At 41.7% G+C, this 15,069-nt stretch overlaps 1 protein-coding gene across 2 annotated transcripts in view; it reads left to right on the top strand.

The window, feature by feature from the left end:
• mybpc3 (myosin binding protein C, cardiac) overlaps positions 1-12,616 on the top strand; it is a 33,919-nt gene extending 21,303 nt beyond the window's left edge. For both annotated transcript variants that reach the window (XM_022767945.1, XM_022767944.1), the window contains 12 exons: positions 564-723; positions 855-959; positions 1,092-1,280; positions 5,865-5,999; positions 6,253-6,420; positions 6,751-6,839; positions 8,055-8,250; positions 8,365-8,504; positions 10,030-10,189; positions 10,322-10,458; positions 10,886-11,072; positions 12,107-12,616. In XM_022767945.1, coding sequence (XP_022623666.1) covers positions 564-723; positions 855-959; positions 1,092-1,280; positions 5,865-5,999; positions 6,253-6,420; positions 6,751-6,839; positions 8,055-8,250; positions 8,365-8,504; positions 10,030-10,189; positions 10,322-10,458; positions 10,886-11,072; positions 12,107-12,168 — 1,728 coding nt within the window. In that variant the 3' untranslated portion in view covers positions 12,169-12,616. The remainder of the gene's footprint in view (positions 1-563; positions 724-854; positions 960-1,091; positions 1,281-5,864; positions 6,000-6,252; positions 6,421-6,750; positions 6,840-8,054; positions 8,251-8,364; positions 8,505-10,029; positions 10,190-10,321; positions 10,459-10,885; positions 11,073-12,106) is intronic.
• Positions 12,617-15,069: the final 2,453 nt, after the last annotated feature.

The following is a 15,069-nucleotide window of genomic DNA, read 5'->3' as shown; positions in this document are numbered from 1 at the left end:
CCAGATCATCTCTTGCAGGACTCCTTGTTCTTCTTGTTGCTGAAGATAGTTCTTCATGACTCTGGCTGTGTGTTTGTGAGTTGTTGTCATGCTGCAGAATGAATTTGAGACTGATCAGACGTCTCCCTGATGGGATTGTGTGATGGATAAGAATCTCAACGCCTAAAGTGCTAAACACTTTTGCACAGTAGCTACTGTATATCATATTATAATTACTGTATATTATATTATATTTACAAACTACAAGAAATCAGTACATGCACACAACTGCCCCTTTGAGCACTGGTTCTGCATTTGCATGGTGACATCTGGAGTTGTGCTGCTGTCTTTGAAAAGCATGATATGCACAAAAACTTAAAGAAACTTTATATTGGAAAGTTTTATGTTTATCCTCTCCCCCAAAGTGGCATGGCGTTAATGTATCTCTGCTACATCTACTGTACCAGCATCTTTATCAGTACGTGCAACAGAGCTGTCAATCAGTTCAGAGTGAGAGGACAGTCATCAACGGATGCTCCAGTCAGTCACAATCCAGTAACTCTTCTCTGGCTCTCATTGTGTAGGTGGTCACCGAGGGAGACGGTAGGGTCCATGTCGAAACCACCAAGGGCCACTGTGTCTTCACCATTGAGGGGGCTGAGAGGCAGGACGAGGGAATCTACTCTGTTGTGGTTCGAAACCCTGCTGGGGAGGACTGTGCAGATATCAATGTGAAAGTTGTTGGTAAGACAGAGCTCTCTATCACAGTCGTAAAATCACATCATATATGAAGCCTTGATGTCAAATGTATTTTATTTCTTTAAAACATATAAAATATCCCTTTTTTAATTACAAGAGCAATGTTTCCCTCCCAGATGTTCCAGATCCCCCCCAGACTCCCAGAGTCCTCAGCGTGGGAGAGGACTCCTGTGTTATCCAGTGGGACCCCCCTCTGTTTGATGGCGGACAACCCATCATTGGTAAAAAAAAAACAAACAAAAAAAAACACACACATCAAAATGCGTAATTTGTTATTTCTTAGGCATCCTCCTTTGTTGTTCTGACAAGCCAAGCTGATAACAACATAACGTTGCTTCCATGTTAATTCTCAGGCTATGTGGTGGAGCGGAAGAAGAAGCAGAGCTACAGGTGGATGAGGCTGAACTTTGACCCTTACCCCGACACCACCTATGAAGCCAAGCGGATGATTGAAGGAGTGGCGTATGAAATGCGAATCTATGCTGTCAACGGCATTGGCATGTCTCGTCACAGCCCTGCCTCGCAGCCATTTGTGCCAGTCGGTGAGTCTTTACCAGCAGGTCTTCACTTGCTCCCATCCCACGTGTGTTCATTTAATCATTTTCACACATTTGCTGCACTGCATGTTCATTGAAAGGAGTTTTTTTTTAGTGATGAAACTGTTGAAGATAGAGATCATGCGTTCATTATTAGTCTAAATGAAAAAAAAAAAAGAAAGATTGTTTTGCAGACTTGATTGATGGCTTGTCTAGATGAGCAGTGGTGCACGGTGATGAAGTTGACATGTCTGACTTTTGATGGCTCCGGGGTTGTGTCGCGCCTTGTTTGCTCAGTCTAAGGTTTCTCTGGGGTCACGGCCCCTGGTTGACTTGTAGTTGGGAGCGGAACGGGGTCATGTTTGTTGTAATGCTAGAAGTCTGTGGACGGTCTCTGTGTCAAAAAAAATATAGGTTGCACATACAGTAGATGATCCACAGGTCATTCCTGAGTAATGTCAGCCATGAAGGTTATGTGTTTGTTTCTATTCCAACACCACAGGGGACAGATAGAGGAACTGGTACCGTACAAGGCAAACTGCTGTGTGTCAAATGATGTGCGGAAAAAAAAAACACACTGAAGTCACACAGTGTTAGTTTACATGTGAAAGAGGTGAGGTTGAGGCTCAGGTAGAGCAGGGTTGGTTATTTGATCCTCTGCTCATCCGTTCTGAGGTTAAGTCAAGTCCATTTTTATTTATACAGCGCCAAATCACAACAGAGGTTATCTCAGGGAACTTTTCGTACAGACCTTGTCTAGACCTTACTGTCTATAAAATTATTTATAGAGACCCAACAATGACCACGAGCAAGCACTGGGTGAAATACAGTGCATGCAGTTAGCCTGTGGCAGATGACCATGAGTAGGCGGTCCTTCAGTGTGGCCAAGGATGCATTTGTGATCACGCTGCTGAAAGAATATGGCCACATGTGGCCCAGACCATCTCCAAATGTGCTCTCAATGAACATCTGTCAAAAGCGTCTTGGGTGCGTTCACACCTGAACTTGAGCTGTACGCTTGTGATCGGATCACTCGAGGCAAACGTTTGTTGATTGTTGCTTATTAAGTCATGGATATTTAATGTTATAGAGACACAATTAAGATTTGAAGTCAATTTTTAAAGGGCGAACTTTACTGGTGCAGAATATACTCTTGGACATCCTGGCATTTGTCATGTTAGGGCACTGAAACACTGAAACACAAGGAGTTAAAAAAGCGAAATGAATTGCCATTTCGCTTCATTTTAACTGAATTGTGAACTAATCAGAGATGTGTGCCATAATCAAGAGGTCTGGATCCAGGCTTGTACCTAGATGAACTCTCTGTAACCGTATCATACATGCTGGGGGCTCAGGTTTGGATTGTCGCTTTTTGATTTTTAACGACCATCTCATCCCTCCACTTCTTGATTTAAGAGGGAACATCATTGTATCCAGATGGCCAATCGCTTGTAAGACAGCTGATTAGGAAACTATCCGTGGCATCCCCCTCTATAAATAATGGCCTGGAAGCACTTGGCTCTGCTGGGACCAGCTGCTTAACACAGAGAGGTTCACGCTACTGTGGAGGCTGCTGCAGAAGAAGCATTTGTTGTGACTATAATACTACAAGGAGGGAACAAAAGAGTGAGAGAGAGGATGAGAGCGTAGGTTAGAGGAAGTCATTTGGCAGAAGAGGCGGATACGCACAACCACCAGCTTCAATCAGCAGCCGGACTGCTTCACACCGAGAAAGGATGACAAAGCCTAAGCTTCCAAAGACAGCTGAGAAGAAACCAGTGGAACCAGCAGAGGAGACATCAGCTGATGCTCCAGTGGAGGCAACAGCAGAGGTGGAAGTTAGCAAGCCTGAGGCAGAGGCACCTCCACCTCCAGAGGTAGAACAGGAACCAGCAGCTGCACCTGCAGAGGCAGCTCCAGCTGAGAATGAGGCGCCGCCAGCAGAGGGTGCCCCCCCAACAGAAAGCGGTCCCCCTGCAGAGGAGACCCCTGTGGAGTCGGTTCCCGCTGCTGAACCAGAGCCAGAGCCGCAACCTGTTGGCAGTAGGCATTATTCGTTTTGAGATGTTGGATTGTCATGTAGGTTTTAGAAATGCAAATGAAACTTAATTGTGTTTATATGTGTATGACATTAATGGGAAAAAAAAAATTGGCTGCATATTGCTCATTTTTCAGTGGTGTACATGTTTGACAGTGTTAAGCATGGTTTGGTAATCATGTGGTTGTCCCGTCATGATGATGTCAAAATTTTGTTGAAAAAAATGTTTGCATCTAAATGAGATTTTGCATCTGAATGAGATTTTTCATTTGAATGAGATTTTGCTCTGCGTTCTCCACCTTTACTTCAGACTTCCCTGAGCTACTTTATAAACAATCCCTGCTGCGGTGACTTTCTACACACAAGGATATCCTTGACCTCTGAGAAGTGTTCCCATCATTTCCTTGCACTGTATACTTAGCCTGTGTCCTGTGACGTGAAGTCCTTGCCTTACTGACGACAAGACCACAACTAAAATTGAGCACCTTTCAGTCAGTCCTCATGCTGTCAACAAGTAGTTGCAACGTCATAGAAATACATGGTTGACTGATGTCCTTCGTTGCTGTTTGGAGGATTCTTCACTTGTGCACTGCACCATGCACAACGAGTAGTAGTAGGAATTATACGAGGACAACATTGACCAGATTTTTGCTTTTACTGTACTTCGGGATCCGGACTAGCAAGATGGCCTGTGGCGGGTCATTCTGTAGCCTAGCTTTTGTTATTCACCCCAAATGACTTTTGGTATTTGTACCTAATATACTGGAATACCACTTTTTGTTGTCAACATGTTGTTCAGTAAGTTGGTCATTCCCAGACATTTTGTGGTTATAGCTCCAAAAGCCCCCATTCACAAGTGCCCCCTACAAAACCAGAAGCTCTGAGAGAGGAAGCTCTCCTTATTTTAGAAATTCTGTGCTGAGGCCCGATGCTGCGTGCCATTGACCTCTGAAGTCGGGGCTGGGAATGATGTCACATCATTGTCACATCGTTGACTGTTTTCCAGTAGAACAACAGCAACGCATTACCTAGTATTTTGCGCATACAAACACCGGATCGTAACTGAGTTGGAAAAACCATAAACATTTCCTGGCTGTGCAACACGCATGGAAAGACTCAAAGACTTTTAATGCTGCATCACTTTGAATTTATCTCTTAACATTGATTTGCACGATAGACCAAGCTTTAGTTATGTCAATACTGGCCACAGTTGATATTGTATCACTGTACATGCTTCTTTTGTAGCATATATGTTCTTTTGCCTTGCTTTCCTTGCTTTCTTTTAGCGCTTGTGTTGTAAAAGCAATGTGTGGGGCGTCTTTTAATACGACTCAAAGTACGGCAGGCCCCAGCAGGTCAGTCGCACAGCTCATCTTTCCCCAGTTGCTTAATGTTTTTGATGTTAAAAATGTTCCATAGTTACACCAGCTGCAGTTCATGCCAATTCCCCAACCGTAAATTATTTCCACAACACAAGATAACACAATACCATGAACAATTACAGCTACAGTACTTGACAACTGTACTTGGCAAGTACTGTACACTCAAGATTGTGTGGACACCAGGGCCCCACAGCCATGCACACAAACTCTGGATTTGTCCTGATCATCCTCGTTCCACTTAAACTGACTGCCTTCCACTGATTTGCACCGTGGATGAAGTTTAACTTTTTATTTTGGACCTGTTTGTATATGTTCAGGCTTGGTTGTCTGTTTGCACTCAGTCACTTTGAGATCAAGATCTCGAGCAAGAGATACCTACCTTACTAAATAAAGCTCATAATAATAACATTACTGAGAAAAGCACAAGCATCATATATGTGCTCTGATGCTTACCTTAGACTAGATGAACCCGTGTTTGTGAAATCAGGAGTGCCGCTGATGCAGTTGTAGCTTAAAAAAAACTGAAATACATCTTAACCTTGACTGTAATTTGACATCACTGATAAGTCATTGTCAGGATTGCTCCAGAACACACATGTAGCTTTCACATGACAAAACTCATCATTGTCTAGTTTTAACAAGAGGACATCCTTGTAAATTTGAGAATAATTTTCATGTTAGTAGTTAATTTTGTAGGCTCATTCATCAGGGGTGTCCTTTGTGTCATATGACAGAGGAAACCTGTAGATGCCACTGAAAGCAAAACAGACCCTGGTGACATGTCAGTAAATCTACAAGAGACTATATTTAAAAACCACGTGTCCTTTCACATTGCTCACTCAGTTGGCAGATTGTATAAAATAACCCTCCTGTCTTCTTCTGATGGCGTTTCATGAATTTGCTGTACATATGAAATGAAACTGTCAAGTGAATGTTAAATAAAATAAAAGATAATGGTGGATCAACAGTAAAGTTGTGATGGATGATGGTGATAGAGCTGAAGCCCTGTTTGTTGTCACAAAGCTTTTGGAAGGGATTTTGTTACTTTACATACTTTGTACATTCATGATCAGGTTCATCCACCTGATCAGTAGTCCATTCTGAAATGATTGCATTAATGTTGTAACTGACTAACACGGCCCATTTATCTGCCCTCTGCTTCTCTCTCAGCCCCTACAAGTGAGCCCATGGGACTGGTTGTCGAAGACATCAGTGACACTTCTATCTCGCTGAAGTGGCGGCCGCCTGAGAGGATCGGCTCGGCTGAACTCGAGGGTTATGGGGTTGAGTACTGCAAGGAGGGCAGTAAGTGCTGCAGCTAACCCCTGCATGCTTTTGATAAGGAAGCTTGTTTTTATAGTGTATATCATCAAAGTTTATGTGCAACAATCAGTTAGTGAAGAGCAGTAACCTCTCTTTGTTTTCTGTAAGCCCCTATACTATCAGCTATCCAATACCGCACATCTAATCAAAGTGATATCAAAGTAGAGGCTCAGATAAACTTCTATCTCCATAGTCACATCTGCAGTCAAGTGATTCGTGTGTTTTGTGGCCTCAGCTGATGAATGGATTCCAGCCATTCAGGGTCTGACTGAGAGGACATCCCTGATTGTCAGAGACCTCACCACTGGAGACAAGCTGCAGTTCCGTGTGCGAGCCTACAACATGGCGGGTCCCAGTGCTCCCACCACTCTGGCCCAACCCGTCACCATCAGGGAGATAATGCGTGAGTAGATGGGGATTTACTCATTTTGGCATCTCGTCTGGTTCTAGTTTTTGTTTCAGGGCTGTATTCAACCTTACATCTGTTAGATTTCTATCTGTTATGTTCATTTGTTTGGTGGAGTGATGTGAAACACTAAATATTAAGCATTTAATGCATTTATTTATATGAGACATGATAATCACAAACCTTTCCTCTCACTTCAGCTCATCCTTGAGCTTCTTTCATTTCTTCCACGTTTGTTTATTTAGATCTATTTTAGCTCAAGGCTAAACTCCCAGGAGTCCACCCTCGTGCCTCTTACTTTGTGTTTCGTGTTTTTCTCTTGCACAGAACGCCCAAAAATTTGGCTCCCCAGAAATCTCCGCCAGACTCTCATCAAGAAAGTTGGAGACACTGTCAACCTTTTGATTCCATTCCAGGTGCAGTATACAGTCGACTAAATCAGTCAGCCGCCTTTTTAAAATCGTCATCAAAACACCAAGGCGCTTCACTGGTGACTTCATACAGTATAAACACCTGAGTGAAACATGAATGAGGCAGTTAGTATTCACATGTGAAACATTTGACAAATAACCAGTTACTTGGGTAAGTCTGGAAGATGCAGACAAAAAAACATAAAGTCTGGATTAAAAAAAACATCTGTGCTGGGGTTGATGATATGTGTAAAATTTTCCAATTACGATAAATGTAATTTTATATTGCTTGACAACAAGGCGGACAAGTTTCTACATTCTCATGGTATATATTAGCTGTGTCCCAATTCAGGGGCCACATCCTTCAGAGGCTGCATTTGAAGACCAATTGTGTCACAGCGGCGCAACTAGACTGTCCCATTTCGAAGGCTCCTTCAAATGCGTCCCAGAAATGTGGACTTCTTTTCCTGGGAAACGAAAGATCCAATGAGTGGATCCTTCGTGGCCCAACCTGTCCCAAGGTTGCTAGGCGACAAGAGCCACGCTTTGTGACGCCACAGTAAAGGCACAGCTGGTGACGGCGTCCTCTGAATGATGCGGCCCCTGCATTGGGACATAGCTATTGTAAGGCCCAGGGAAACAGAGCGCTGTATAATTGACTGTTAGTATTTCTTGTTTGAAAGTCACAGAGCTCAGTTAAAAGACAAAGGGATACCAAGAGGAGACTCAAAACAATTTTTTAATAATGTTCTCTTTCAGTCTGAGGATCCTAAAAAGGAAAGGTATGGGGGCTTTTACCTATCTCTGCTCAGGGGCCCATTTTCTCATAATCTGTCCATGCACCCAGCCTTTTTTGAAACTATGAAAAATCGAAAAGCACCTTTAATTTTGTGACTAAAGGTGCCTGTTGGTGGCACTGCATGTAAGGTCGGGGTATCAACAATGTCATTAGGATGTTTCCTTTGAAGACCATGAATGTTTTTCACCAAATTTCATGGCAATCCAGCTCAGAGTTGTTGAGATTTTTCACTCTGAAATCACAGTGGCTCAGTGACAGGCTGACCAACATACTAAAGCCGTGTTGGGTAATGTCTCCTTAAAAACTGATCATGTATTTGAAGATGAATATATTGTTAAAAGGTTGATTTTGTTTGTAATCTGTAGACTGGCACACAGCAATGTGAAGTGAAACCCTGCCTCTGTCTTTTTCTGGCCATGCAGGGTAAGCCCAGGCCAAAGGTGACATGGAGTAAAGATGGGGAGCCTCTGGAACCCACATTCGCTAATGTGAGGAACAGCGATGTCGATACAATCCTCTTCATCCGCAAGACGGACAGAAAACACTCGGGGAAGTATGATCTCCACGTGCAGATTGAGAACGTGGAAGACACGGCAAGTGTCAATCTGCAGATTGTAGGTGAGCAGGACTGAACACATGGAGAGCTGGCAGGCATAAATACAATCTCTGCAGTAAACTGTAGCAACATTCGTGCTAGTGACCTCCTACAGAGTTCATATCTCTCGTCTATAGATCTTCCAGGGCCTCCTGAGGCTCTGAAGATCATGGATGTCTGGGGCTTCAACGTGGCACTCGAGTGGAAGCCGCCTAAGGACAACGGTAACTGTGAAATCACTGGTTACACCGTTCAGAAAGCTGACAAGAAGACCATGGTGAGACTCTACGCCCTTGGGACCTAGCAACAAAGCTCACATCTGTTTTTAATTTAAATTCAAATGAAGCTGAAAACAATCTTCTGATGAAATGCAGTTCTTATTGAAATAAAATCATTTTATAGCAATTAGCCAGAAGAAACCCTCAGAGAATTCACATGCATATGACATTCAGAAAATTTCAGGCCCAATCTGAAAGGTGCTGGAATACCAACCTGAAGCCAATGTTGATAAATTAATTTTCAAAAATGCATGTTGCTCCACCAGATAATGAGCAGCTGCGATTGGAAAGAGGAACAATAAAATGAGATTTTTCCTGCACTTGACACTCCTCAAAAAGCAAATGGTGCTTTTAGGTACTAGACGTATTGAAAGAGAGACCAAGATCTGAATATAATTGGGACACTGCCCAATCCAATCAAACTGAAAGTAAAGATGTGGCCACTCATGTCATGTCTGGATTACAAGGAACAGAGTGGAAAAATAAAATATGACTTCCAGTGGTCGTCTCAGAGAAAGGCACCATGGTCACCATGTCATTAAACCTGAAATGGATCCATTGTAGGCCTTTAGCTGCCTTCATTTGCAAACCTCCCTTTACTGTTAACACAAACGAGTGTGTCTGTACATGTGGGAGGATGAATGCTGCATGGACACAGGGGGATATTTTAGCCTCCATTGTGACACATTTTCTGCAATCAGCCAATGCTGAGCACACAGTCTCCTTTGTGGGTGATGCATTATGGGCCGGCTGGCAAGAGCTCGAGCTGCCACCATCCTCCACCTCGAGCTGCCAGGAACAATGTCGGCCAGGAATGTCCTAATCTTATCCTCGTAGCCTTGACCTGGTCCGGGTTGTCTGTACAGTGACGCAGGGACATTGTTCTCCTGCCCAGCTCGTCTGATGGCTCATGTTTCACTGTGGTCATTATTAGATCAAATTAATTTCACTTGCATCTCTTTATAGCAAGCTTGGGGATGTTGATTATCATGTTACCAGTAGCAATGAACAGTGTACCTGTTAGATGTCAGACATAAAGGGGCTGAGGGTGCATGTGCTACTGCTATCTACTCGTATCCTATTTCAATATTATACCTTAATAAATTAATTTAAACCGTCACACAACTCCTTCAGTTTCAGGTAGATTTTTCATTTGCCATATTTTAATCAGCAAATACAATTTATCTGAGTGAACAAACAAAAATGGATTCAATTTTAGTTTATGTGCGCCTAAATGGTTTGGTAAACTACAGAAATCTGATGTGATTAACTTTAGTCTGCCTTTATATTATTACCAACCAACCCTATTTACGTTTCTCACTGTACGACATATTGATTGCACTACAAGCCAGGTGGAGGTGTCAAGGGGGGTAACGCAGCAGACAGTGCTGTCAAGTGTATCTGTATGCATATCCACGCAAGTACATGAACGAAAAGGGCCTAATATACATGTGCACATTCTGCAGAAGATAAACTGTTTAACGAAGTGGAAAAACTGAAATGTTTTTTGTGATTCATATGAAGGAGTGGTATACAGTCTACGATCAGTACAGGCGAACCAACTGCGTCGTGTCTGACCTCATCATGGGGAATGAGTACGTCTTCCGAGCCTTTGCCATGAACGTGGTGGGCCTCAGCCTAGAGGCTAGAGAAACAAAAGACAGTGCTTACATCCAGAAAACAGGTGGGCTTTGACCGCACCATGCTGTATATAATTAGTACAAAGCACTTATGGTTCTGATTTTATGTCTTACAAGTACAGATATTGCAATTGAAATCCGAGTTGTCGTCATAAATGTTGTCTGTCCGTCCGCAGGTATCGCTTACAAGCCGCCCTCCTACAAGGAACACGACTTCTCGGAGGCTCCCAAGTTCACACATCCTTTAGTGAACCGCTCTATCATAGCAGGATACAGTGCAACCCTCAGTTGCTCAGTCAGAGGTATACCGAAGGTCAGTAGAGTCTTTACATGATATTTGCGATAAAAATCAATCATACATTTGATGACACCCAGAAAAAAATCTCAGATGTGAACGGCGGCTGGGTAATAGCTGCCATCATAACGTTTATCGCAATGAAAAAAAAAAGAAGAACTTTTAAATGAAGTTTGGACAATTCCTTACCAATGGTCCACTTTGTAGTTTTGTAACCAACAGAGACTCATACCTATAACACTCTCTCACACACACACACACACACACAGGTAACCTCGCAGGTAATAAACTCCCCATTCTCAGTCCCACAGTATCCAGCAGATAAATCCAGTGAATACTACTGTGTCAGTACTGCATTGTGGCCTAATTTTGCAATTGTAAGTAGTATTGCAGATTGTGAAAAATATCACCTGATGTACTGCGATCTTTTGTCCTATCTTATTAGCCCAAAGTGACCTGGTACAAAAACAAGATGGACATCACAAATGAAGCCAAGTACCGAATGCTGAGTAAGCAAGGCGTCCTGACGCTGGAGATCCGTAAGCCCTGTCCATTCGATGGGGGAGTGTATATGTGCAAAGCAGTCAACGACAGCGGAGAAGACATTGTGGAGTGTAAACTGGAGGTTCGCTGTAAGTATCCTGCCGGGTGGTACAGACACAGAAACGTGTCCTCTTTGTCATGATGCACTTAGACACTCCAGCCTCCAGCCAGCATCCTCCTTTTCCCCATTCCCCCTCCTTTCCATGCTTTAAAAATAACACTTATCATCAAAGTCCACATCAAATAAATGGCAGTCTGTTATAAAGAAAAATATATTTTAGTGTAAATGTGAGAGTATATAGTAAAAATGTTCAATTATAGCATTTATTTTTCCTGTGGTGGAATTTCTAGAATGGTGTGATGGAAAAATGGAAATGGACTGTATTATGTCATGTTTTCCTGATTTTTAAGAAATTTCCTGGAAAGACTTTCTTGTGTTTCTGATTGTAGCAAAATAGAAATGACCTCAAAAGAACTGCAGGATTACCATAAACTAATATGAACACTGTCCAAAGAAATTCTTAACAAAAGATCCAACTTGTTCTTTCTGAAGCTTTCAATCACACCTCCTGGCCTTCATCATTGGGTTGAGAGCACTTGAGATGTGGTTGAAAATTTCAGAAACAACAAAGTAGCTGGATCTGGTGTAGATATATCTACTCTAAATGAAAGTCTCCCTCCGTCTTTTTCTGCCTGCAACTTCACTGTTGTGGTTCCCTCTCACTGCTCTCATAGCATCATTTTCAACAAAAAAAAGCTCAATGTACTCTTCTTGCTCAACACCGAAACACAGACATACAAAGCCAGGAACTAGCTGGTGAACACAGAGAAGCATTTAGCAGCTAAAGAGCAGAGATATTTCCCTCTGGAGCTGGTGGAGACCAAACTGGAGCTAAATGGAGTGAATATTAATTAATTAATATTAATATATAATAAGTCTTCTGGATGTGTAAACAGGCACCTGTTTAATAACATTTTAGCCAAATCAACTTAAAAAAGTTCTAATGGTAAACTAAAACTAATGGTAACTTGTTTGTGTTTATGAACATTATGCTACCAGCCTCACTTTGTGCAACGGATTTAATAACGCCTCTGTGTCTTGACCGATGTCCCTGCCTTGCAGCTCAAATTGTGAAAGAAGAAAAGAAAGATGAAAAGAAGAAAGAGCTCCGAGCTGCTGACTGAAGAGAAGATCAATTTGTCTCCAGCGTCTCCTGCATGTCGACTGTTTTGTGTCATGTGAAGCTCTTCACCTGCATAACAAACTGTGTTTAGCTCACTTTTTTTGTTTTGTTTTTGCGCCACTTCCCTCATCTACCATTATCGAGTCATCCTTGCTGTTAATAAATTTATAAACTAAATTTACTACTTGTGCGGGGGTTGCTGTAAATGTATAAACTAAATTGATTGTTCTTTAATATGGAATTATTAGTATTTACAATGGTTTGTCACTCCTTTTCTCCTTCATTTCAAAAACTTAGATTAGAGATTTAATGGATAATGGTGTGTAGTAAATATGGATAATAGATAATAGCAGCATTTATGAAACTAATTTATGATTTGTCATTCTTGGATTACATGGTTGTTAGTGTGATTGATTTGTGTGCATAAAGCTTGCTTCAAAAGCACAAAATACAGAGTGATTTATTCAGTCATACATCCAGCAGTGGTATTATGTTGCATTGTAGTCAGTACTTGGGTACAGGTGGACTGCAGCTCCTTAAACTGCCATCAGGATCACTGCAGCAGCGGTGGCATGCAGGAAATACAAAAAGCATGCCACTGATAGTCAGAAGTCCAGTGGAACTCTGCAAGAATTGTCGAGGGCTTAGTTTTATTGTAACAAAGCCTCACTAAAGCTAGAAGTGTGGGGCATGTGCCTAATGTGCACGCCACAGAGGGATGTGTGTGGAGGACTGGAATAGCTGGGATGTCCTTTTTTCCCACTGGGGACTTGTGTCAGTGAAGTGGAACACATGGTGGTGCAGGGGTTGCTGTAACATCAGTCAACAGTTATTCCTTTGATGCCTTGAATGTAAATACTTCCTGTGCCCTCCCTCTCAGCGTACAGCTGCAAGAGATCCAGCGGGCCTTGTACCTGTCACAGCGTCACTATTAACATACATGACGGATGTCTTGGAGCGCCTCAATTTTTGTCAGGTGTTTTGACATGGGACTTCACCAGAATCCACAAATTACAGAATGAAAAGGCTACATGGTTCAAAGCTAAACAGGATTTATCAAATTACATGTCTGATTCTTTATACAATCCCAGGGGGTAATTTCTCACTCATCACCAAGTTACAGCTCACTTGCATGAGTGAAGGCAGCCTGCAGTAGTGGACAACATGGTAGGCAGGCAACTCCACTGAATGGTCCTATAAATGTGAACAGACTTAGAACAATTAGATTAAAAGCAAAACTGCCCCTAAAATAGTGTTTACATGGGAAACTTCAACTGAAAATTGTTTAATGGGAGTAAGCCTATAGCCACGCTAGCAGCCCTGTCAGGCTGTGCACAGCGCTGCTCTGAGCTAAATGCTAACATTAGCAGAAGTAGTCAGATCTTTTTAAGTAACAACGTCACAGTGTACAAATACAATGCAGCCAAAATGTTAGAAGTGTTAGCATCAACATGTACTTTAAGTGCTCATTATATAGAGCTGCCTATTTCAGAATAATATGGTTTATAATTATTGATACATCAATGTACACACTGTACTACTGCCGATGGTAAAGGGAAGCTGAGGCTGATAAGAATGTCATTCGTTTTGTTGGTATTTTGCTATAAACCAAACTGCTGGTTGAGGTGAAATTTTGACCTGATGATGGCGCTAGATGAAAAGATAAGGGATCATCAAAACAAATACAATTTATCCTGAGGTGAACATGAATGTGTCGACCAAATTTCATGGCAACCTATCCAAAGAGTTCATGAGATATTCCATTCAAAACCATAAATGTGAACTTCATGGAGAAAGTCAGAGGATTGCCAAAGTCATTAGGATACATCATCTTGGGACCATGAACGTCTGTCCATCCAATTGGTGCAGAGGTATTCAGTCTGGACTGAAGTGACCAACTGATTAAACCGCACTGGCGTTTTGGCATATAGTAGAAATAGGACATGTTGTCATCTTTAACACTAACACAGTTTACATAATTTCAGATGAAAATTAACAATTGACCTGTCTTCCCATGAGGCCACTGCAGACTGATGAGGAACTCTGCTGGGAGAAAAACATGTAGGATTATTGTCAATGCTTTAATTTTCAGGGGATCTGACCTTTCTATGAGACAATGCAGTGAACACAATTTTATTCATACACAATTTATAGAATTATTTTTCTACTTGAACAGAATAAAAAAACAACGTGGGGAGATCTCACATGAAAAACTACAAGATTTAATTTGAACTGAAATTAAGTGAGATACTTTTCATAATCCGTATTATTCTGCAAGTTTGTATCTATAAAAGATAAAACAAAAAAATTCATAGTTTATAGTTTGATTTAAAAAAAAAAAAAAAAAATCACAGTATACAGTACATAGATTCCTCCCACAATTTGCACTTAACTAAAATGATGATGTACAACCACATGTGTCAACATAAAGCCAAGAACGCAAACAAAGTAACAACAAATGAAAACAGACTATTCTTTTACAAAGCACTGCTGGTAGCCACTACAGTTGAGGAGGTAGCTTCCTTGGTTAGCATCCCATTCTTGATTACTTGTTTTCTTTTCAAATAATTTACATACAAATACAAAAACCAATAACCAAACTACTAAAAAAGATTTGTACATTTTCACCAGATGGGACATCAGGCATCTCAAACAATCAACGGACATTTTGGTTGGTGCAAGATTTTAGACACCCAGTCGAGACTACATGAAAACAGAAAACAAACCCAAAGGATTACAATTAAATGGTGCATTATAAGGGCACAAGAATGTCTTGTTGGTGGAAGAAAATGTTTGCCTACATTGTCTAAATTCCTGAGCACTCACATGACGTGCACTTGTGGATACACGCTCCGAGGGTGTATCCACCTTAATGTGTACGGTCATGCTCCAGCACACCAAA

This window comes from Seriola dumerili, unplaced genomic scaffold, assembly GCF_002260705.1.
Source record: "Seriola dumerili isolate Sdu_G_001 unplaced genomic scaffold, Sdu_1.0 BDQW01001299.1, whole genome shotgun sequence".
Lineage (NCBI taxonomy): Eukaryota > Metazoa > Chordata > Actinopteri > Carangiformes > Carangidae > Seriola > Seriola dumerili.
The sequence above is the reverse complement of the archived record's forward strand: the minus strand, read 5'-3'. Positions and strand labels throughout refer to the sequence as shown.